This window comes from Bombina bombina, chromosome 1 (assembly GCF_027579735.1).
Source record: "Bombina bombina isolate aBomBom1 chromosome 1, aBomBom1.pri, whole genome shotgun sequence".
Classification (NCBI taxonomy): Eukaryota; Metazoa; Chordata; class Amphibia; order Anura; family Bombinatoridae; genus Bombina; species Bombina bombina.
Window position 1 is genome coordinate 1,026,564,850 of NC_069499.1, and position 26,115 is coordinate 1,026,590,964.

General features: G+C 36.3%; 1 protein-coding gene across 1 annotated transcript; it reads left to right on the forward strand.

The window, feature by feature from the left end:
- The first annotated feature begins 2,895 nt into the window (after positions 1–2,895).
- Positions 2,896–3,921, forward strand: LOC128662643 (uncharacterized). Its single transcript, XM_053716509.1, has one exon. It carries the CDS (start codon positions 2,896–2,898, stop codon positions 3,919–3,921), a length of 1,026 nt encoding a protein of 341 aa, XP_053572484.1.
- The last annotated feature ends 22,194 nt before the right edge of the window (positions 3,922–26,115 follow it).

Here is a 26,115-nt window from a genome sequence, read left to right on the forward strand (position 1 = left end):
ATAACTTCTTTTTTTTCTTAACTGGACCTACTTAATATTGGACCTACTTATAATTAGAATATTGCAGTGGTCTGTGTTAAATTAGTAATCAAAATTAATGGTCAAATTATTTTTTTACTTATTTTTAACATATTGACATTTATATTTTCAATATATTTTTATATATTATAAGGAACATATTCATTACCCAGCAGCACTGTCATCACCAACTGCTATTTTTGCTTTCAATTCAATTTCAAATCCAAGGCCATCTTGACATGGTGTTATTTTAAGTTGTGGGAAAGAAATTTCAAATCCTGCCAACCTATATAAATAAATATAAATAAAAATAGTTTTAGCAGTATTTGACAAATCCATATTTTTTTTCATTTGTTACAATAAGTATATTTAAATATTACACATGAAAAATGAATGCATAATAGCATTTCTTAAAAAAGTTTTTATTGTAATTAATTTATACACATTATAACCTCATATATCACTAATGAAGCAGTTTAAAACATATCTGTAACATTGATTTAAATAATTGATATTGAGTATTGCCTTTGACAATTTAAAAATACTTTTGTGTCAACAAAATAAATTAAATGTTTGAACTGATGGGTACCATATAACACTGTTTTGGGATATGCACTTGAAGGTCAATTATTTAAAATTAAAATAGTTAAATAAGTTACAAGATATAAAGAAGACAAGAAGAGGTTTATTGCAACTAATATGAAATTTATATCATTGTTCTTTACAAGAACTTTGCTTTAACACCTTAACTTAGTATGGAATATTTTGTTCTAATTTTGTCCAATGTGCCAGGGAATATTTTCAATTTATGCTATCGCTCAGTTAAACAGAAATAGAGTATTTCTTATTTACCTATGAAGACTTTTTTTTCTTTACTTTTTTTTTGCATAACATGAGCTTTTCAATCAGAAACTTAGTTACACAAATTATTATAAAGCTAAGAAGATTTATTATCATATTCAACAAAAAATTAAATAAATATCAGAATGTGTTAATTGTTCAGTCAGCTAAAACCATAATACTTATAAGGTCTTTATCTACAGCTAAGTAGCTCCTGTTTTAAATTGTGTAATATTGTAACTATTTTGGTATAACTGCTCCAGATATAGGGACATGTATGTGCATTTTCTGCAGAAGTTGGCTGTAAACTGTATGCCAAATGCAATCACATTTTTTTTAAAAACACCAAAAATGTTTTGACTTTTTCACTGAAATTATTTACACAAGCCCTAGCAGTGAAATGACAAATGATTCTAAAATTTGCATGATCAGGAATACCAGCTATGTATGAATCTGTCACTGTTCTTGGTAATTAGAAGGCCTATATATATATATATATATATATATATATATATATATATATATATATATATATATATATATTTTAAATCTATTGCTGATATACTATTTCTCTCCGGTCTATCTGCAGGCTTAGCGCAAGTGATGCTAGTAAGTAAAACAGAAAAACAGAAAAAGAGTTGTGCTTGTAAAACATGGTTTACCCTGCAGTCTAGCCACCAGTAATGCTGGTGCTATCAGTGAGTTCCTGATAACCTTTATTCTGTACTCTCTACACTATCAGCATTACCAGTTGGGAGACTGCAGGGGTGGTGCTGCACTTTCCTAATTTTTTGGCTTCCTTCCTATGTTTTTAAAGCATATCAATAAAATTATTTGGATTTTATTCGAACTGTCAGACTTCATTTTTTTGGATCTTAGACTGCAGGGGTAATCAGATAGAAATGTGTCTATATTGCAATGGTACATGGAATTAATTAGCACTGGATGTAGATTCATGTCTCATATAGCATAAGGGAATACATTTTAATGTACAGGAAAGGATTACATTGCAATTGTAAAAATATGTATGAACATAAGTAGGCAATTAGCATAACTTTAAAAAAAGTGTGGTTTGCTATTACTTAAATTCCATTTAAAGTATTCCATAGTTAAAACATCTTTAAAAATAGAAGCCTCAAAAGCAACAGTTATTTAAATTATTAATACCTAAATATATTTTAATGTCAGCTCATTATATTTACTCATCATTATATTAACATATATTTAAATTAAGTATATTTTGATGTTATGGAGTCAGCACACTCACATAGACAACATTGACAACTATGTTGCTAGGATAAGGTATATAAAATTATCTTTTTATTCAAACTTTCATAATTCTATGATATAAATTTACTGTTATGCTTGATCAGCAGTTGACCATTGTTTTTCAAAATATTTATTGAAGAAACATTATGCAAATAAATAAGCGAATCATATTTTCCTATTTCCATTATTATTTTTTTAGCAATGTTCATCTTAACCAAAGTAATTTTAATCGAACAGTTGGTTAAAAACATATAAGAAGCAGTTATAATTATTGAGATGAGTTAAGTCATGCCCTCTTTATATGGTATGTAACATTTACTAGAGACCACACTCCTTTGTTGAGGGAAATGCTAAAGGAATTTACATTTGATATTCAAGTAATATCAATCAGTATTGTGTAAGACACCATGAACAATACAAATCATGTTTATTTGTGTTAGTTGCCTGGTTTATGTTCATGCATACATTCCTTTTTTAATATTTTCACAACTGTAAAGTAATTATTTGATGTACAATAAAATATATACCCTTTATATCATATGGACACTGTGCCATATAATAGTTTACACATTCAGTTATATTGACAGGATAGCTAATAAATACAAAAAATCCCCCACCATTGTAGAGGATACCTTTATCACAAAAGTATTGCAACATTTGTTTAATTTGATCAAACCTTATTTTACAGGTTTTAAAATGCTACAGTTCTAAGCTTGCTTTGTATTTTTGAACATTCATTTAAATACTACATTCTAACATTTGTTAAACATGTATCATTCATTATTATGTATTACTTACCCTCCAATTAGACCTCCAAGCATATCTCCACCGAGAAAATTCTCCAAAAGATTACCCACCAAATCTAATCCAGGCAAGCCACCATCAAGAAGACCTCCAAGCAAGCCACCTTCTCCACCAAGAAGGCCTCCCAGCAATCCATCATCTCCAAGAACACCTCCAAGCAAGCCACCTTCTCCACCAAGAAGACCTCCCAGCAATCCATCATCTCCAAGAACACCCCCAAGCAAGCCACCTTCTCCACCAAGAAGACCTCCCAGCAATCCATCATCTCCAAGAACACCCCCAAGCAAGCCACCTTCTCCACTAAGAAGACCTCCCAGCAATCCATCATCTCCAAGAACACCTCCAAGCAAGCCACCTTCTCCACTAAGAAGACCTCCCAGCAATCCATCATCTCCAAAAACACCCCCAAGCAAGCCACCGTCTCCACCAAGAATACCACCCAGCAATCCATCATCTCCAAGAACACCTCCTAGCAAACCACCATCTCCACCAAGAAGACCTCCTAGCAAACCACCATCTCCACCAAGAACACCACCCAGCAATCCATCATTTCCAAGAACACCACCAAGCAAGCCACCTTCTCCACTAAGAACACCTCCCAGCAATCCATCATCGCCAAGAACACCTCCTAGCAAACCACCATCTCCACCAAGAACACCACCCAGCAATCCATCATCTCCAAGAACACCACCAAGCAAACCACCATCTCCACCAAGAACACCTCCCAGCAATCCATCATTGCCAAACACACCTCCTAGCAAACCACCATCTCCACCAAGAACACCTCCCAGCAATCCATTATCACCAAGAACACCTCCAAGCAAACCACCATCTCCCCCAAGAACACCTCCCAGCAATCCATCATCGCCAAGAACACCTGCTAGCAAACCACCATCTCCACCAAGAACACCACCCAGCAATCCATCATCTCCAAGAACACCACCAAGCAAGCCACCATCTCCACCAAGAACACCTCCCAGCAACCCATAATCGCCTAGAACACCTCCTAGCAAACCACCATCTCCACCAAGAACACCTCCAAGCAATCCATTATCTCCAAGAACACCTCCTAGCAAACCACCATCTCCACCAAGAACACCTCATAGGAATCCATCATTGCCAAGAACACCTCCTAGCAAACCACCATCTCCACCAAGAACACCACCCAGCAATCCATCATCTCCAAGAACACCACCAAGCAAGCCACCATCTCCACCAAGAACACCTCCCAGCAACCCATCATCGCCTAGAACACCTCCTAGCAAACCACCATCTCCACCAAGAACACCTCCAATCAATCCATTATCTCCAAGAACACCTCCTAGCAAACCACCATCTCCACCAAGAACACCTCCCAGCAATCCATCATCTCCCAGAACACCTCCTAGCAAACCACCATCTCCACCAAGAACACCACCCAGCAATCCATCATCTCCAAGAAAACCACCAAGCAAGCTACCTTCTCCACCAAGAAGGCCTCCCAGCAATCCACCATCGCCAAGAACACCTCCTAGCAAACCACCATCTCCACCAAGAACACCACCCAGCAATCCATCATCTCCAAGAACACCACTAAGCAAGCCACCATCTCCACCAAGAACACCTCCCAGCAATCCATCATCGCCAAGAACACCTCCTAGCAAACCACCATCTCCACCAAGAACACCTCCAAGCAATCCATTATCTCCAAGAACACCTCCTAACAAACCACCATCTCCACCAAGAACACCTCCAAGCAATCCATTATCTCCAAGAACACCTCCTAGCAAACCACCATCTCCACGAAGAACACCTCCCAGCAATCCATCATCTCCCAGAACACCTCCTAGCAAACCACCATCTCCACTAAGAACACCTCCCAGCAATCCATTATATCCGAGAACACCTTCTAGCAAGTCACCATCTCCACCAAGAACACCTCCCAGCAATCCATTGTTTCCATGAACACCTCCAAGCAATCCATGGTCTCCAAGGACACCTCCTAGCAATCTATCATCTCCAATAACACCTCCTAGCACATCCCCACCAAAAAAGTCTCCTAGCAAACCACCATCTCCACCAACAACACCTCCAAGAACACCTCCCCACAATCCATTATCTCCAAGAACATCTCCTAGCAAACCACCATCATCACCAAGAACACCTCTCAGCAATCCATCATCTCTAAGAACACCTCCTAACAAACCATAATCATCACTTAGAACACCTCCCAGCAATCCATCATCTCTAAGAACACCTCCTAAGAAACCACCATCATCACTAAGAACACCTTCCAGCAATCCATCACCTCCAAGTACACCTCCTAGCAAACCACCATCTCCACCAACACCTCCAAGCAATCCATCAGCTCCACTAAGAACACCTCCCACCAATCCTTCTTCTCCAAGAACGCCACTCATCAAGCCACCATCTCCAATAAGAGCACCATCCAGCAAGCCACCATCTCCAACAACACCTCCTATTAAGCTATCTCCAGCAAGTATACCTCCCAACAATCCACCACCTAGACTTCCTCCTTGGACACCACTAAAAGAGTCTTCCATTATCCCATCAATATCAAGATTTCTTATGCCACCTACCACACCTTCAATTATTCCATTTCCATTAGCCAAGTTTAGTGCTCCGCCAAGCAAACCTTTATTAACTTTTTTACCAGTGTGTTCACCTTCTGATCCTTTCTGCTTTTTCTTTCCACCTAAACTATTACCAAGAAAACCTTTCTTTTCCTTACTATGTGATGTTTCTCTATTGCCATCAACAACTCCATCTTGCACCGTTTTACCTTTACCTTTTTTACCACCACTACTAATAACTTCCCCACCAGATTCCCCTTCTATAAAACCATTGCTAAAAAAGCCCCCTACTAAACCACCAGCAGTTCCTTCAAAACTGCCACCAGAAACAACTGCACCATCCATACTAAATAGCTCACCTCCACTAGGAAAACTGAACGTACTATCACCAGTGTTTGTAAATTCCAACTGAACACCATCACCTCTTCCATTCATATTCCAATTTATAGAATCAATATTTTTATTACTATCCTCAGATGTAAACCAGCTAGAACTAGGCTGATCCTTAACACTAGTTACTTGACTACTAGCAAAATTAGACTTTTCCCAGTTGTTCTTAGGAGCCATGTTCCAACTAGAACCAGAGTTTCCATTTCCTGACATAGTCCATCCATGATTTGCTCCTCCAGATGTCTTGCTTGTTACTTTTACTGATCATTAGATCACAGTCATCAGGGGCAAAATAAAATAAAAATAAAGCATTAGATGTTTGTGGTATAATAGACAAATGCAAAATAATTGATGCATAACATATGAAACATTGAAAGAAAAACTGTTATGTAAATTTAAAGTAATCAATATTCTTATTAATGGATAACAACTAATTTAGCAGATTGTATCAAGTCTCCTAGGTAAACTGGAAAATGCAAAAGGTTGAAATAAAAAAACAAAACATTTATGAGAATATAAAATGAAATCAAACATTCAAATGTAAAAAAACCAACAATTGAATACAAGTACAAGCAGACAATGCTCGGAGGTTTTGTAGTGTTTATTTTTGCACTGTTGCTTGCACATAACTGCAAAAGGAGTTAAAGGCAGATAAATTCAGCTCAAGAATAGAAATACTGAAATACATTGCACTGAATTTTGTGGCGCTACATAAATGATAGATAAATAAATAATAACAATATAAATATGTGAGGGGTGCTATATGCTAAAAAAATGGAAAATAAATATTAGGCACTAAACAGAACAAACACAATATAAGCTGAAATTCAATAAGGGGGTGGACAATAAAGAAAAATATGGAGGTTAAGAAAATCAAAACAAGCTATAGTTTAATATAAGGAGTTCACAAAATCCTAGGGTTAGATCTGTGAGGAATACTGTGACATATACTACAATGAACCTCTAATTTATACTTAGAACTCAAACTATTGTAGAATCATTTTGATTTTGTAATTGTGATTTGACAATTAGATATGATATAGAACTAGTCTTTTAATTCTACCTTGCAGAGTATTTATTTTGAATTGAAATCAATGAGTTTTAACCTCCTTCCTTATATTATTTTTAATAGTAGCAATAAAAAATATGTCCACCCCTCACTGAACTTCAGTTTAAATTGTTATAAGTGTATGCAGGTTTATGTATATTTTTCACTTTTTTTGTTTTTGTGTAGTGGAATATATGTTCCAGTATATTTTAATAAAAATAATACTGGTAAACTGTACATAGTAGACTTTAAAGGTCCTTATATCAAAGTAATGGAACGATTTGCTTAGAAAATTATGTTTAATAAACAAATGTGTGTATTTTGTGCTTACTGAAGTGAATACTTAAACTTACCACCATCCCAAGGAGTTGCTTCACTTGAGAACACTTTTCCATGAGGTCTGGAAAGCACACAATTCTGGGGGAGTATTGCCAAGCTGCATATAAGCAGCATTTTCCAAAAGAACAACATATCTTTTTCCTATGATAGAAATAAACAGATAACCATAAATATTTGTTTGTTGCTTAAAGTTAAATTAATACAGAGGCACTGCTGGCTTTTAATTCACTTTTTCCTTAGAGCAATAATATTGCCTTGACATTCTGATAGTACTTTTTTCTAATTAACTAATTACTATTTACAAATATATTTTGTATCATGATTTCTTGGGTCATTTAGTACACTAAACTACAGTGTATTTGTTTTCTTAACAAGTAATAACAGAATGATAACTGAAAAAGTATAAAATATGCAGAACTCTAAAAGTTAGTAAGCAATTAAAGGGACAGTCTAGTCCAAAATAAACTTTCATGATTCAGATATGGCATGTAATTTTAAACAATTTTCCAATTTACTTTTATCACCAGAGAGACTGAAAGACATAGAAAGAGAGAGAGTAGGAGAGATAGATATATATAATTAAATGAGGAATCATGGTGAAAAAAAACAAGAGTAACAATAGGGGGTTTAAAATGGACATAAAAGTGCTCTAATGTGTTAAAAAACTTTATTATAACAATGTGCTTGTGCATAACTATGTGCTTAATCCTCGCAAAGGTTACAAAGATCTCCACAGCAGCAATGAACTAATGGTATCTTGCTAAACACAAGTAATATTCATAAAGAGGAGACAGCATTATATAAGTGCAAATCACAGAGGATGCTTACTAAGCCTATCCACATTAGCTAATTTAAAAAACCTCCAGCTGCATAAAAATGTAAAAGGGGTCTTTATTTAATTTTTTCCACAGGGTCCAACACTAGCCCTTAATCCTGCTTGACTGCTGGACCTGGTGGAACAAATAAAATAAAGGTCTATTTTATTTTGTGTGCAGCTGGAGGTTTATTTAATCTCTCTAGTTGAGGACAACCAGCAGCTTAGTGATGAAAGGCAAAAGTGAACATTAGAGCACTTTCTAGTTAAAGGGACAGTCAAGTCCAAAAAACACTTTCATGAATTAAATAGGGAATGTCATTTTAAACAACTTTCCAATTTACTTTTATCAACAATTTTGCTTTGTTCTCTTGGTATTCTTAGTTGAAAGCTTAACCTAAGAGGTTCATATGCTAATTTCTTACACCTTGAAGACTGCCTCTAATCTGGATGAGTTTTCACCACTAGAGGGCATTAGTTCATGTGTTTCATATAGATAATATTGATCTCATGCACGTGAAGTTACTCTGGTGTGAGCACTGATTGGCTAAAATGCAAGTCTGTCAAAAGAACTGAAATAAGGGGCCAGTTGGCAGAAGCATAGATACAAGGTAATCACAGAGGTAAAAAGTGTATTTCTATAACAGTGTTGGTTATGTAAAACTGGGGAATGGGTAATAAAGGGATTATCTTTCTTTTAAAACAACAAAAATTCTGGTGTTTTAAAAGAAAGAAAAAAAAATGATAGCAAAAAAAAAGTACATTCAACTCACATTAAGACAATGTGCTAGATATTTTTTTAGATATGAAAATCTAAGTAAGAAATGTGACAATGCTACACATTATTTAAACAATTGTCTTCATTATAGTTCATTATAAGCTAATATTATTATCACATTTGATTCCACAATGCATTTTTGCTCTGAACTAAATAAAAATAATAATACAGATATATCTATATACAGATATAAGATAATAAGTTTTAAACTGAATGTGATTTTTTTTTTTTTCAACAACTTTATTGAAAATAATGAAATAACATACAATAAATGGGAGACGCAGCTCCTCCAGTATACATGTTCAATAGTTGTCTTATATTTTCATATGTTTACATGTACGAGCTAAGAATTCTGGTCATATGAATTTATCACATTAGTTTAAAGGGAAAGAAAAAAGGAATAAAGGGTTTTCAAAAAAAGTAAAAGGGAGAGATAGTGGTGGGCGAGTCCCGTCCCGCCCGCAACCAGTTGGAGGTATATCTATAGGTTTACTTTGTATGTATGTAAGTTTCCCAGATTTGGGATATTTCTGCGTAGGTATCAATTTTGGCATTCTTGAGGTAATAATATTCTTCAAGGTCTAAAAGGTCTGTAACTTTGTCAACCCACATATCCAATGAGGGGCCTTTATTACTTTTCCAATTTTTGGCTATTAGTAGTTTCGCTCCATTTGTCATTATCATGAATAACCTTAAGTAAGGTTTATGTTTAATGTTTGGGGGTTTATTTAGAAGCCATATCAAGGGGTCCAGAGGGAGAACAATCTCCAAGATGGATTCTATTTCTTTAATTACGTGTCGCCAGAAGTTTTGAATATCATTACACCACCACCACATATGTGCATCATTACTATCTACGTGTCCGCATCTCCAACATGTGTTTGGATGGGAGCGAAATAATCTGTGTAGCTTCTTTGGGGTAAAGTACCATCTATGTAAGAGTTTGAAATTAATTTCTAGGATAGAGGATGAGATAGATGATTTTCTAGTGGCTTGTAGTATGGCGTGGCTCGTTTGGGGTGATATTATAATACCTAGGTCTGTTTCCCACTTTTCCAAAAATAGTGGTATATACCCCGGGGGTTTCTGGGATAATAGTTTGTAAATCATGGATAGTGTATGTCTGAGTGGTGGCATTTGTATGCATAAGGATTCAAAATTTGTCAACGGTCTAGACAGATTATTGTAGTCTTTGTGTTTAAGTATATAGTTTCTAGCTCGTCGGTATGTGAACCAATTGGAGAAACATTCATGCCCATCTGCAATCAGATCTGACTGTGTGCGAATTGATTCGTTTGCGATCATGGTCCGTACTGCTATATCTGTGGTTTGGTTTACTGGGTCTATCATGGTAGTAGGTGGGTACAATATAAATTCCCCATTCTCCAGAAGGGACGTCAGTGGGGATGGTTTGGAGGAGATAAATAAGGATGTGTTAATGATTTTGTCCCATATCCTAAATGTTTCACTCGTTATCGGGTTAATATCAGTTTTGAGCTGGGGTTTGTTGGAAATGTCCCAACACAGTCTGCCTAGATGAGGCTTTTGGTGAATTAGATGTTCTAAGGGAATCCAGCGTTTGTGTTGGTAGTGAATATTCCAGTCCACAACCCTCTGTAAAACAATTGCCTGTCTATACAACTCAAGATTTGGGACTCCCATTCCCCCCTGAGATCTGGGTGAATACATTGTGTTTTTATTTATTCTAGGCGGCTTTTTGTTCCAAATGTAATCATTAAAAGCTTTTTGTATGGAGGGTAAATAAGTTGTGGGTAATGGGATGGGTAGTGTTTGTAAGTAGTAAAGTATTCTCGGGAAAATGTTCATTTTAATAACCTCTATACGTCCCAACCAAGATATCTGTTTAGATCTCCATGAGGAGAGGTCATTTATAATTGTCCTTTTAAGAGGTACGTAGTTCATATTGAACATATCATCGTAGGTTGGCGCTAGTTTGACTCCTAGATATTTAAGTGAAGCATTACACCATGAGAATGATGTGAGCTGTTTTATATTGTGTATGTCGTGTTTGTTCATATTTATACTATGATTTGGCCTTATTAATGGTGAAATTTGACAGTGTGTGAAAAATCTCTAATTCTTGATTTATTTGTGGGATTGATTCTTTGGGAGCTGTGATGAAGAAGAGCATATCATCTGCGAAAAGAGAGACTTTATATTGTTGTGAGTCAATGTTAATACCGTGTATTTGTGGGTTATTCCTAATACTAATTGCTAACGTCTCTATTACAAAGGTAAACAAAAGAGGTGAAAGGGGGCATCCCTGACGCGTTCCATTTGTTATAATAAAGGGGTCGGATAAGGATCCATTTATCAGTATGCGAGCGCTCGGTTGAGAGTAAAGTGAGAAAATACGGGTTATAATTTGGGGGCCTAGGCCTATTTGTGATAACGTGGCTTTTAAGAAGTCCCATGCTATACGATCGAAAGCCTTTTCGGCATCAGTAGATAAGAATAGGGATGGTATATTTTTTTTGGTGACATAATGGATAAGGTGTAGTGCCCTTACTGTATTGTCTTTGGCTTCGCGGCCCGGAACAAAACCAACTTGGTCAGAATGTATTATGTGGGGGAGAATTTTGTTCAGTCTATGTGATAGAATTTTCGCAAATATCTTAATGTCCGTGTTCAATAATGAAATGGGACGATAGTTTGCGGGTAGAGAAGTGGATTTATTCGGTTTTGGTAGGAGTGTTATATGGGCCTCTAAGGCCCTATCCGAAAACCCGTTGGAGGACTCTATAGATTGGAAGTATTTTAACATTTGTGGGGATAGTGTCTCTCTAAATGTAGTGTAGTACTTGTGAGTAAAGCCATCCGGGCCCGGTGTTTTCCCTGTAGGTAGATCTTTAATTACTAGGTCTATTTCTTCTATTGTCAGGGGTTCTTCTAAGGTATCTTTTTGTTCGGGAGTGATAGTTGGAAGTTTCAATTGTTTAAGGTAATTGTCTATTACGATTGGTCGTAATTGAGGGTTTTCTGGTTGATGGTGCGGGTTATTTCTAATATTGTATAATTTTTGGAAACATTTCTGAAATACTCGTGCTATTCCAGGTGTAGAGTATTGAGATTGCCCTTGTTCGTCAGTAATGTGTAAAATGTATTTTTTGTGATTTTTGTGTTTAATGTACCTTGCTAAAAGCCTCCCGAATTTATTGCGGCCTTCATATTGTCTTTGTCGGTTATGAAATGCTTTTCTCTTAATTTCTTTGGATAGGTGTGATGCTAGTTTTTGTTTTTCGGTAGTCAGTTCCCTCAGTATCTCCCTATTAGAAGGAGAATGTTTATGTCTGTCCTCCAGTTGTTGGATTTTATCTAAGAATGTCTTAACTGCTTCTCTTTTAAGTTTATTATGGTATGCTTTTATAGCCATCATTTCACCTCGTATGACGCTTTTGTGTGCTTCCCATAGTGTTTGAGGAGATGTTAATGGTGAAGTATTAAATTGGAAATATTCCGTTAGTGCTTTATCAATTTTTAGAGTATTGATAGGGTTGGTTAATAAATAATCGTCTAGCCGCCAAACAAAATCCTTAATAGGTTTAGATGGCCATATAAGGGAGCTCACCACCGCTGAGTGATCCGACCAAGTGATTGAGTTAATCTTAGCTGATTTAAATAGTGCCAAGCCACTTACGTCTGTAAACATGTAATCTATTCTAGTGTAAGTCTCGTGAGGATATGAGTAAAACGAATAGTCCCTACTGGACGGGTGGAAGGTTCTCCAGACATCTTGGGCGACAATTTGTTTGAGATATGTTTTTATTTTATTTAACTGTGAGGTAGGTAGGGATGATCGCTGCGAAGAGCTGTCTATTTCCGGGTTTAAAACTATATTAAAATCCCCACACATTAAAAGTGGTCCTTTCTGGTAATCTAAAATTTTATTAGTGAGCTTTTTAATGAATTTGTGTTGGCCTGTGTTTGGCGCATATATTGAAGCCAGTGTCACTGGTCGGTTATAGAGTATCCCGATAATTATAATGTATCTACCTTCTTTATCTCTGATGGTATTTAGTTCTGTAAAGGGGATACCTCTTTTGATTATGATACCAACACCTTGTTTCTTATGTTTATGATGTGAAGCCCAGAAACAGATTCCGAACTGGCTAGCAAATGTATTGGGTTCTCTTCCTTTCCTAAAGTGTGTTTCTTGGAGGAACAACACATCTGCTCCCTGACTACGACCATCTCTCAGTACCAAGGATCTCTTTTGTGGTATGTTAAGACCTTTTGCATTAATGGAATATAGTTGTAATTCGTTAGTGTGTGTGTTATGTTTTATTTGTTTAGCCATAATCTAGATGGAATGTGAGATTAATATAGATAGGATATGGGTTACTTACACAAGTATTTTTTTTAGAAAGTGCTTTATGGTTGCAGGATAGGACAGGACCGCCAACTGGGAATGGAAAGAAAAGATTTGAGAAAAGGGGGGAACAAATAAAAACGAAAACAAAAATTAGAGTCATCACAATAACATTCATGAGGTAGCAAGCCATTTAGTAGGTCTCCAGCTCACAGGTAAATATTACATGTAGGGAATTACTTAGCTAGACACTATAGTATCTAAACAGTATAATCTGTATACTTGGGTATGACAATATTTTTCAACTGGTTTTAACTAATCAACTGTTTCTCATTATCTCAGTATTTGAGATCCTCTGATTATTTTACTACATAGGTCTGTTGTTGTTATTACCTTCATAACAACCAATCAAGGACTTTTTCATTTCTTATATTTTAACTATTTAGCTAATAATAACTTAACCTCTTGTTTAGAACTTAGAATATTAAAACAAAGCATTTCTGTTTATATAACGTTTGATAGATTGGCAACGTAAACTCTTCAACATAATAACAAGTATAACCTCTTAATTTAGGGATAGTATTTCGATCACATAGTTAGTCTGTTCTTTGGGATATATGTCACACAGTGACCAAGTCTGTCCATTGTACTTCCATATATTTAAGTAGTGACTATTGAGTTCCCATTGCCTAGTTCTAAATATAAAGCAACAGCAAACAACAGTAATGTATAACCTTCTGTATACTTATCAGATCTTGTCGAACATCTTTATATATCTGAAGCAGTGTCTTCTGTCTTTTTCTTCTTTCGTTGAACAGTTGACCATTGCGATCTCTGAGGGAGGGGGGGGCCATTCTGGTGTATGGTTGAATTCGGTAGATCAGATTGTGGAAAGTCAATGTTCAAGCCTTTAGAGAAAGAATCTATGTCTGTTGGATCTTTGTATATGTATGTTCTACCTTCCTTCTGTACAATTAGACTGAAGGGGAATCCCCATCTGTATTTTACCTTCCTTTCTTGTAGTTTTTGGGTGATGAAGCGAATCTCTTTTCTTCTTTCTATGGTGGCTGGGCTGATGTCTTGGAATATTTGAATACTGTATGTTTGAAATCTAATTTCTCTTTGGAGTCGCACTTGTTTCCAGATAGCCTCCTTGTCTAGATAATTTGTAAATTTGATAATGATATCCCTAGGAGGTTTTGGTGGGATAGGGAGTGGTTTAAGGGCCCTATGTGCCCTTTCCATTGATGTTTCAGAGAGCTTGACATTTGGGGCAATATATTCAAACATTTGCAAGAGGAAAGAGGGCAGCGATTCCTTAGTAGCTTCTTCTGGAACACCTCTTATCCTTAAGTTGCTGCGTCGGTTACGATTGTCCAAATCTTCTACTTTCAATTGGAGAGATTGAACTATAGATTCGTGTCTTGTTAGTTGGTGGTTGACATCAGACACAATATTGTTCAATGAATCCTGTTCTTCTTCTAAGTATTCGAGCTTTGACCCCATTTCACTTATGTCTTTCCTCAGAGATGACATTTCAGTCTTAATGAATGTTTTTAGCTCAGCGAGATCAGATTTTGAGGGTAGTAGTGAGATAGTAGATTGTATCTGAGATAATTGGTCTGAGTTTGTGGTGTGCGTAGCAAAGCGCAGTTCCTGCTGTGCAGACTCATCACCAAGGAGTGACTGCAACTGTTCTGGCGTCTCTGTTTCTTGTCTGGTAAAGAAAGAATTCACTGAAGTGACGCCTGTCAGTTTTTTGTCAGCTTTAGTATTTTTCTTGGCTGTCATTGTCGGGTAATGTGGCCTGTAAACGGTAGATTTCAGGCTGTTTCAATGTGTGGTTTAGAAAAGGAAGTTTAGCAAGGATCCTATTATTGTATGTCCCAGAAAAGGGGTGTCTGCGAGAGGGTGGATATCGATAAAATCGAGGTTGTATGGCTCTTATGGTTAATCCAAGTACAGCTCTCAGATTCTAATGTGACCCCTTCTTGTTTACTGTTTGCCGTGTTTGCTTTGCTCAGCCCTTACCAGCAATATCACGGCTCCCTTGCACTGGCCTGTTCTGAAGGTATCAGTCTATTTGTCCATGGCCAAGACAGATGCACTAGTAACCAACACAAAAACTCCTCAGGTCAAGTTCTATGTTGAATTATTTTGCCTCTGATCATGCCGTATTTTTCCACCCCCTTATTCCCTAATTGCCTTACCGCGTGGTCTTGCGTAATGGCGGCGCAATGTTTGCAATCGATCTCCTCCAGACAGATCCCGCTGCAAGTGATCTTCAAGTCCCGGTGGTTGTTCAGTTAAGTTATTGAGCAGAGATCCAAATACTTTACATTACTTTCATGGGAAAGTCATTTGCCTCTTGTCATATTGTAGTCTGCCTCACTCGGTATAGCGGTTCGTCTTTTTAACAATGACGGAGCTCTTTTTCTTCTTTTTCGGCTTACCGGAGTCTGTGAGGAAGGTTCATCTAGCAGATTATAAGCATTTTAAATGTAGATTCCCAATTTTAACTTTGATTATTAGGCTAGAGACCTGTGGCTTGCACGGAGCTTTTCTAAACAGCGGCCATGTCCCTGCACGGCTACGCCCCGCCTCCGAATGTGATTTTTTTTAACCTTTAAAGTATAAATATTTAATCTCTATAATGGTTTTATTTTATAGCAGCATTCTGTGAATATTAAAATTAATTAAATAATTTCTATTCTATAAATGCACAAGAATTAGTTGAGTTATCAAACTAGCAAGAACTCAACAGTATACAAACTTACCTTTTTTCCCTTAGACACAGCTATTCAGGTATGTCCTCCTGCCCTCTCCTCTGAAAATAGCTGTACAGTAACTGAATTTATATCCAAAAATTGTCTACGTATTCAGTAAAGTGATGCTGGAGATGACAGCAGGGATTATTTTGTTGGACACACAACGCTTATTTCATTGTTTGTAGTTTAGGTCAAGGTACATAAATATCAATGTAATATTCAAACCGTAAAACAAACAATGTAAAAAATAAACTAATTTACATCCAAAGTGTAAGTCGTCATTTAGTTATGAAAAGCAAGTAAGTTGGCTCAATGTAGGGATTGCAATTTTATGCAGCAATAAGAACCCTTAAACTTGAGAATGTTTTTCATACAACAGTATAGTAACATATCATTTTTTTCTGTGTGCAGTTGGGTAGGCTGGTTTATTGAATAAAATGTGATTACCTGTAATACAAACACATAAAAAAACATTAGCATATACCTATGTATAAATTTCATATACAAAAAAAGAACTGCTTAGTTTACAAGTGACATTTTTAATTATGCACCAGTTAAAAGAATATGCAGATTTCAATGAAATTGTACTAATTTGTCATCTGCAAATTGTGATATCCACGATACAATAGCACTATTTTTCCTACAAAACGCAAATACATTGATTGGCCTCCATATGTAATATATAAAATGTATTCCACAACACACCAAGACCAAGTAAGGAAAACAGCATTATGAAATAGAAAACAACTTATCAGTGACACTATTGACTGAAATGTATTGTTAAGGCAACTTTATAGTTAAGCATTGCACCACTAATTATACAATATAACTTGACATTCCATTGTCTATAGTTTCCATTTTGTGAAGTAGAGGTTAAGGGTCTTGCATTTTTTGGGGAGCATTCTCTGCACACTTATAGGTTGGTCAATAATTCCTAAAATTACTGTTATAGATGTTCTTCCTGTATGTTAGACTGAATTGTACTATTGCATTACTTTCTTCTACGTCATAGTTTTGCTCCAAGCTATCATTAAACAACAGTTTTGGGGCCCTAGCATTTCAGGCTCGCTCAGAGTGAGCCTGAAACGCTAGTTAAAGGGATATGAAACCCAAAATTTGTCTTTCAGGATTTGGATAGACCATGAGATTTTAAACAACAAATTTACTTCTATTAGCAATTATTCTTCGTTGTTTTGGTATCTTTTGTTGACAAACTGGGACATAAGCTCAGGAACTTGCCCATGTCTGGAACACTATATGGCAGCAGTTTTCCAAGAATGTTTTCCATTTGTAAGGGCACTAGTTAGCAGCAGTATTTCCTGCCATTTAGTGCTCCTGACACCTACATAGGTACCTAGGTATCTCTTCAACAAAGAATACCATGGGAACAAAGCAAATTTGATAATAGAAGTTAATTAGCAACTTTAATAAAATGTTATGGTCTGTCTAAATCACAAAAGACAATTTTTTGGTTTCATATACAGTACCTTTAAGTAGCAGCGGTCCTAATACCATAAAAAAATAGGGGGCACCCAAGTGTATACAATCAGACATTAAGGGCCAGATTACAAGTGATATTTGTGCTCCACTTTATAATATAAGCGCAGAAAAATGTGCACTGGTATTACAAGTTGTCAGCAATGCAAAGGTGACCTCGCATTCGCATTGCTGGGAAGCATTGCGCTCATGAGAGCACGCTTCCATGGGCTCCTATGGGAGCCTTGTTCTGATGCCGTCGGAGACGGCATCAGAACTTCAGCGCAGAAAAGGGGGTAAATAGCGCAGTGATGGCAGCATGTTTAAATATATATTTATATGCTTACAGTATATACATATATATTTATGTGTTCATATGTTTATATACACATATTAAAGCATAAATATATTTGTATATAAGCACATAAATATATATTTACTGGGAACACACAGTTCCCCTAGACTGCAATGTAAAGGCACTTTGCAGTGCCGTTTAATTTATAACACCCCACTACCGCCAACTTTACCACCAAAATACTGCCTAGTGCAGTAATTTTATTAAAAAATAAAGATGACCATCTATATATTTTAATAAAATACACTACACAGTATTTTGGGGGCATTTGGGGCAGATTTATAAAATAAACCAGAGATTCGAGCTTGAGGTAGCAATAACCAGCCGCTTGTAAGGACTGATTAACTATCACAAGTGTGCAAACACGCATTTTTTTTTTTTAGATTAGGGTTTGGGCTATCTTAAAAGAGCTAAATGCCCATTTCAGGGCAAGAAAAAGAGCTGAATGCCCTTTTAAGGGCAATGCCCATACAAATGCCCTTTTGATGGCAATGGGTAGCTTATGTTTTTGTTAGAGTTAGGTTTTTTTATTTTGGGGGGTTGGTTGGGTGGTGGGTTTTACTGTTGGGGGGGTCTTTGTATTTTTTTTCAGGTAAAAGAGCTGATTTCTTTAGGGCAATGTCCTACATAAGGCCCTTTTAAGGGCTATTGGTAGTTTATTATAGGCTAGGTTTTTTTTTTTTGGGGGGGGGGCTTTTTATTTTTATAGGGCTATTAGATTAGGTGTAATTGTTTTTATTTTGGATAATTTCATTTGTTATTTTTCGCAATTTAGTGTATGCTATTTTTTGCAATTTATTATTTTTTAGTTTTTGTAATTTAGCATTTTTTAGTTTTTGTAATTGTAATCTACAATTTAATTTTTTTTAGTAGTGTAGTAGTGTAGGTTTTTTAATGTGTAATTTAATTTATTTAATTGATAGTTATTTTAATTTTAGTATGTTAGTTTAATTTTTAGTTTACATTTTGTTTTGTTTTTAATTTCCCAGGTAAGTTTTTATTTATTTTAAGATAGGGATCTTGTCATTTTAATTTAAAGTTATGGGTTTGTTAGGTTTAGGGGTTAATAGTTTAATTTAGGTTCTTGCGATGTGGGGCTGTCGGTTTAGGGTTTAATAGGTTTATTTAGTGGCTGTGATTTGGGAGGCCAGAGGTTTAGGGGTTAATGTCTTTATTTAGCGGCGACGATGCTGGGGAGCGGCAGCATAGGGGTTAATATCTTTATTATAGTGTGGGCGATGTTGGGGTGCAGGGAAATAGGGGTTAATAACTTTATTATAGTGGCGACAATGACGGGGAGAGGCGGAATAGGGGTTAATAATTTTTATTAGTGGTGGTGATGTCAGAAGCAGCAAATTAGGGGTTAATAACTTTATTTAGGTGGCGGCGATGTCGGAGGTAGCAGATTAGGGGTTAACTTCTTTACTTCTGTGTCGGCGATGTCGGTGGCAGCAGATTAGGGGTGTTTATAGACTTAGGGTTTATGTTAGGGGTTTAAACGTAACTTTTTTTTCCCCATAGACATCAATGGGCTTGCGTTACAGAGCTTTTCATTCAGCGATCGCAGGGGTTAGTTTTTTTTTCTAACACTCTCTCCCCATTGATGTCTATGGGGAAAGCGTGCATGAGCACGTCAAAGCAGCGCTTGGATTTTGTGTGGTAAGGAGCTTATTGCCACCATATCACATGCACAAGGCGGCTTTTCAAAAACATGTAATGGCAGTGCTATGGAGGGTGAAATAACGCAACTTTTGTTGCGTTCGTTTTGCACCCTCTATAGCGCAAAACTTGTAATCTAGGTGTAAGTATTGTAGCAATGTAAAAACTTACATTCATTATGCAACATTTTGATATATTTAATAGCAGTTGGTCTATCATTTAACTTCAGTTAATTAGTTTTATTTATATTCTTTATAGTTGTGTCTATTACATGCAGTTATTGGTGTATACTGTCCCTTTAACTGTTTGGCAAAACAAAAAAGTGTCACAAACCCCTTCAAAAATACATTACACTTGTAAAAACACCATCTAATAAACATTATTTAAAAAAAAATATTGCACAAAAAAGTTATAAGGGCTCAAAGATATATATCAAACCCAATGAAGAAACAGATGAGCAGCAACCAAGGTAGTAGTAAGATAAAACGTAGCTTTTAATTCAGCAAAAACGTTAAAAGTTCATGGAGGAACATAGATATAAAAAGGAATAAAACAGTATACGCGTTTCGGCGGTGTGCCGTAATCACTACTGCTAAAGATCCACTATTAGCTTGCAGGTTTAAAAGGGGTGTGTTTGACTCTTATTGGTTAAAAATTATTCAAGTAAGGATACTCCTTGAATGACATCATACTTGTATCTATTGTTAAACTGATCAAGTCAGTACTGTTGTCAAACAGAGTAAACAATAATAACATTGATATTGGGTCCCTATAGCCAATATAAAGAACATATAATATATTTTACAAAAAATGCAAATAGTTGAATACATAAATGTTTAAATTCCTGTTCTAAAGCTAAAGTTCTAATATATTGAGGGATGAAAAAAACGGCCATACTTGTGACTTATAGGAACAAATTTAAAGAGATAGCAACATGTATAGTACACATTGTATCTGATAAAACTTAAATTTCCACATATAAAAAGCGGAGTGTATAATTTACAGTATCACCATGTTATGATGTAAAAGCATGGTTAAGTTGGTAGTCAAGAAATATTAGTGAAAAATATTAGATGTTCTCAAGTGTTAGACACCTCGCAGACAGCAAACATGTGAATACTGTTAAGGGGTGTAAGGAATGTAGGGATGAACTGCTGTATAGGGCGAATATAGAGATGAATATATATACCAGAAATACACTATTCCCAATAATTAATGAAGTCGTACTCAGCATTGAGACCAAAAGGTACTTTGGTTGAAAGTTTAAATATCCAAAGCATCTCGCGCTTTTCAAGCAATTTTTGTCTATCCCCACCTCTTTTGGGATGTGGTATGTGGTCTATGACCTGCCACTTGAAAGAGGAACCATTCTTATCATGTTTGGTACAGAAATGTTGAACTATAGGCGAGGAAGATTTTCCTACTCGAATTGTGGACAGATGTTCCCTAATGCAGGATCTTACGTCCCTTGTCGTAAGTCCTACATACTGGACATTGCACAATGTACAAGTGATGAGATATATGACAAACTGCGATGTACAGTTCAAACAAAAATTTATATCAAATGTGCGTTGGGTGACAGTGGACGTGAATGTGTCGGATATGTTGATGTAATCACATTGTTTGCATCTGTTTCTCCCACACCTAAACATACCTTTAGAAGTGAGCCATGAACTCATAGTGGCCCGAGGATTGCTCAAAACCGTGGGTGACAAATAATTGCCCAAAGTTTTATTACATCGATAGGAACATCTCATTCCTTCAGCCACACAGTTAATGAGCTTATCATCTGCCACTAGGAGTTTGAAATGTTTTCTAACAATATCGCATACCTCTTTGTAGTCAGTGCTGTAGTCAGTTACAAAAGTAACTTTATTTGTCTTAAGCGTTGATTCACTTTTGGTAGCTTTTCTTCCATGTAACATGGGTGTGCGATCCATGCCCTGTACTTCCCTAGCTGCCCTATTGATAACTCTTTTAGGGTAACCTCTATTACTCAAACAATCAAATAGATCTGTTTGATGTTCTGTATAAGCCTTCTCTGTTGAACAATTTCGTTTAGCCCTAACCAACTGGCCCTTGGCTATGGAATATAAGACACTCTTTGGGTGGCAACTTTTTGCATGCAAGACTGAATTGCCCGAAATGGGCTTCCTGTAGATACAGGTCTCAATTTTACCATTACTGCTGCCTTTTAGGGTTACATCCAAAAAATCTATGGTGTCAATATGTGTTTCATAGGTGAATCTTAGATTCAAATCATTGTTATTAATGTATATCAGGAATTCGGTCATGTCATTAGTGTTACCACTCCAAATCAAAAGCAGGTCATCAATAAAGCGACCATAGTATGTGATGTTGAGTCTGAAGGGGTTCCCATCTCCATAGATGTGGGACAGCTCCCACCAACCCATGAACATAGTATCAGGTGCCCCTTAGCTGTTCTGGCTAGTCTATAGTTACTAATGGCCCTGTTCAGTTAGGTACGAGCTGTTACCTTGACTACATATACAATTTGCATGATTGGTGATTGCTGCACACGTGACTTTGGTTTGTTGCTATTGTTGGCTGCTGTTGCTTTGGTTTGAATGGATAATATGTTGCTAGTGTGTAAGGTCCTGCGGTGGGTTATATGACGGCTTGGCCATCCATGTTTGCAAGTTTGGTAATCTGTGTGTGAGTCCCGTGTGTGGTGTCTGCTCTGATGATAGCCTCCATGTTCTCTGTTCTGTATGTATACTCATAAGCCTCTGTTGTTATTGCTACCACTTTGTTGCTTTAGTCTCCTGTTTTGCTGTATGTGTGGTCCGGTGCGATCAATCACCATGGCAGCAGTATACAACTCTGGTGATTGGCTCATTGCCCCCTACGTGATCGGCCGTTGTAGTTCCGGGTTCCTCTACATGGCGTTGTGTACTAATGCAGTGATGTGGGTCTGCAGCGATCAGAGACGTGTCTCCTCTTAGTGAGCTTTTATCTTTCTTCTAATGCTGTTTTACACACTCCCTGTGTCTGATTTTTATGGAGTTGAAAACAGTTGAGTTAATGACTAAGTGTGTACTGTCATTCCGTTCCATTCCTTTGGGCTGTGTGAGTTCTGCATTGGTGTTCATTTCTACCACAATTCTCTTACTTAGCACCTGGGCAGTCACTGTTTATTTAGGGGCCGGGATGGCTCATATAAATCTTTTAATAGTACAACAGCACTGTATTGTTTACACTGTGACTCATAGGTCACCATAGTAACCTGTTTGGCGTTTTTTTCGCTCTAATTGGGGGAGGGGTTTGTTTGTTATAGTGTATAAAGTCACTGTTGTTTGATGCACGCATTGTCTGAAGAAGGGGATACATTGTCCTCGAAACGTCACAGTTTTTGTCAAGTAAATATTTCACAAAAAGACCAGTGAGTGCAAGTTTTTGTCCTTATTATCAATTTTTACTAGCACCCTGGTAGTTGTGGAAAGGTGAGAGTGCACATCCCTGCTACTTGTTGATGACCTTGTCTGCCTTTGGGCTTCTCAGTATTGTATATTGTTTGGTAAGATGCCTGTTTTCTTGTTAGTTTGTTTTTTTGTTTTTTTTGGAGGGGATCTTTATTTCGTAGTTCATTATTTGGATGGCTCTCTGTGTGTTGCCCCAAAAGTTATTGTCCACATTTATAGCCATTGTCAATTAACCAGAGAAAAGGTTAAAAGTTCTGAGCTATGTTTCTTGGGTATTGCATTAAAGTGACAGTCTACTCCAGAATTGTTATTGTTTAAAAAGATAATCCCTGTATTACCCATTCCCCAGTTTCGCATAACCAACACAGTTATATTAATATATTTTTTACCTCTGTGATAACCTTGTATCTAAGCCTCTGCAGACTGCCCCCTTATATTTTTTTTTATTTTTTTATTTTCAAGTCAGCCATAAAAAACAAAATACATGCTTGAAGAAAATATAAACAACAAATGAGAATAATTATACATATCTTGACAAATATAACATACATCTGTATATTTACATATTCTCAATATCTTGCTGACATACTTTTCTTGTAAGTGAATCTTGCAAAACAAATAGAAGAAAGAAAAGGAAAGGAAGAAAGAGAGAAGAGAGAAAGAGAGAAAAAAAAAAAGGGGGAAATGTTGTGAATTCTCTACTCCAACGTCCCCCCCCCCCTGTCCCCCTCATCCTATACAAAGGGTTGTTAGTACCAAGATACAGGGAATATATTGTGTAAAATTAGGCCTTCAAAATATACAGATCTCTGAAATGCTTTGGTAAGTATGTATTGTGTAGGGAGCGGATAAGTCTGTATTACTTTCAGCCATTTGTTAAAGAATCGTTGTATTTGCTTCTCACTTGTACTGGAAACATTATATTGCTCAAACATAATCTGTGCTTTGACCGCTTGGAGAAATAGACTAAAAGGAGGGGTTTTATTATTTTTCCAATTTTTCAGTATTAGATTCCTAACTATTAAGATGATGGTATTACTTAGATTATGGGATACTGAGTCTGGTACCATAAAAAATTTTTTTTTAAATCAAATGAAAAGGGCTCCTGTATATTCTTATTTAACCAATAATTTACTTTGCGCCAAAGCTGATTTATTTTTGGACAGTACCAGAAACAGTGAAATAAATTTGCTAGAGGAGATTTACATTTATAGCACTGTCCTTGCTGTTCTGATGACCAGCGAGCATGTCTTTTGGGTGAAATGTATGCGTTATTGAGAAGTTTTAAGTGAGATTCCTTCCAGGAGAAGGGAAGGGGCGCATCATTCACCCATTTAATGCTTTTATTAATTATTTCATCATTAATTTCGTCAAAATGTCTAGCCCAGTGTGCTGAACATTGTTCCATGATTAGTTGGCCTTGTTTTGCGAGCAATATTTTGTACAATAGCGAAATTGAGTGCTTCCCCTGACTATATGAGTTAATATAGTCTCCGACCCTATCATATTTCCCTGGCTATGGCCCCATCTGCAACTTTTCCTGTATAAAATGGCGGATCTGTAAATATGCATAAAAGGATTTGTTCGAAAGATTATACTGTATGGCAATATTCTCGAACGTGCGTACCCCGAATCCATCGTCTAATAATTGTACTATCGAGGTTAGGCCCTTACTAGCCCAGTCGTCATATATTTTGTATTGAAATCCTGGCTGAAACTCTGGATTACCTCTAATAGGAAGGAAGCTGGATACATGAAAGTTAATCTTTAACCGTGAACAGAGTTGCTGCCATGCTTTAACAGTATTAGAAATACTGGCTAATGTTTTAATTTTTTCAGGGAGTCGTCTATGGGGGCAATGTAAGGCCACTATAAGGGAGAATGGCTTAATAAGCTCCTCCTCCGCTTTACTATTTGTTAAATAGTCGACAGAGAGTAGCCAGTCTACTCCAGATCGTGCCAATATGGCTATATTATAAGTCTTAATGTCCGGGAATGCGTGTGTGTGTGTGTGTGTGTGTGTACAGAAGTTTTCAAAGCATTTTTGTTTGTTGATGACCTTGTCTGCCTTTGGGCTTCTCAGTATTGTATATTGTTTGGTAAGATGCCTGTTTTCTTGTTTGTTTGTTTTTTTTTTTTTTTTTTTGGAAGGGATCTTTATTTCATAGTTCATTATTTGGATGGCTCTCTGTGTGTTGCCCCAAAAGTTATTGTCCACATATATAGCCATTGCCAATTAACCAGAGAAAAGGTTAAAAGTTCTGAGCTATGTTTCTTGGGTATTGCATTAAAGTGACAGTCTACTCCAGAATTGTTATTGTTTAAAAAGATAATCCCTGTATTACCCATTCCCCAGTTTCGCATAACCAACACAGTTATATTAATATATTTTTTTACCTCTGTGATAACCTTGTATCTAAGCCTCTGCAGACTGCCCCCTTATTTTATTTCTTTTGACAGACTTGCATTTTAGCCAATCAGTGCTGATAACTCCAAGTGCATGAGCAGAATGTTATCGTTATGACACACATGAACTAATTCCCTCTAGCTGTGAAAATGGTCAAAATGCCCAGAGATAGGACCCGGCCTTTAAGAGCTTAGAAATTAGCATATAAACCTGCCTAGGTTTATCTTTCAACTAAGAATACCAAGAAAACAGAGCAAATTTCATGATAAAAGTACATTGGAAAGTTGTTTAAAATTGCATGCCCTATCTGAATCATGAAAGTTTAATTTTGACTAGATTGTCCCTTTAACTAAAAAAAAAATATTAATGTATGCTTCTTTCAATTTATGCACTTAAGAAACCATTTGAAGGAAGACTTTATGTAAACTGTACATTATTGGATAGCTTAAATTGAGTATTTATTATTCAGTACACAAGAATTTGTAGTATTGATTAGAATTATTACACATGGAGATGAGATTTGTAGCTTTAGAGCTTATTTTAGTGGATGGTGGTAAATAGTATAATGGATTGACAGTTTGTCCAATTTGGTTTTAACGTATCCTGATATTTATGTTTTTGTTGTTTTTGTTTTTTTTAATAAACCATCACTCTTGTACAGCTGATATACTCTAGAAGAGTTCAGTTAGTAAGCATCTTTGTTACCTGTAATTCATTTGTGGAATACATGTGTTTTGCATTGATCACATCTTACGGTTTTCTGTCACGCTACAGAAAAACAAAATAGAAATCAATATTAATTAT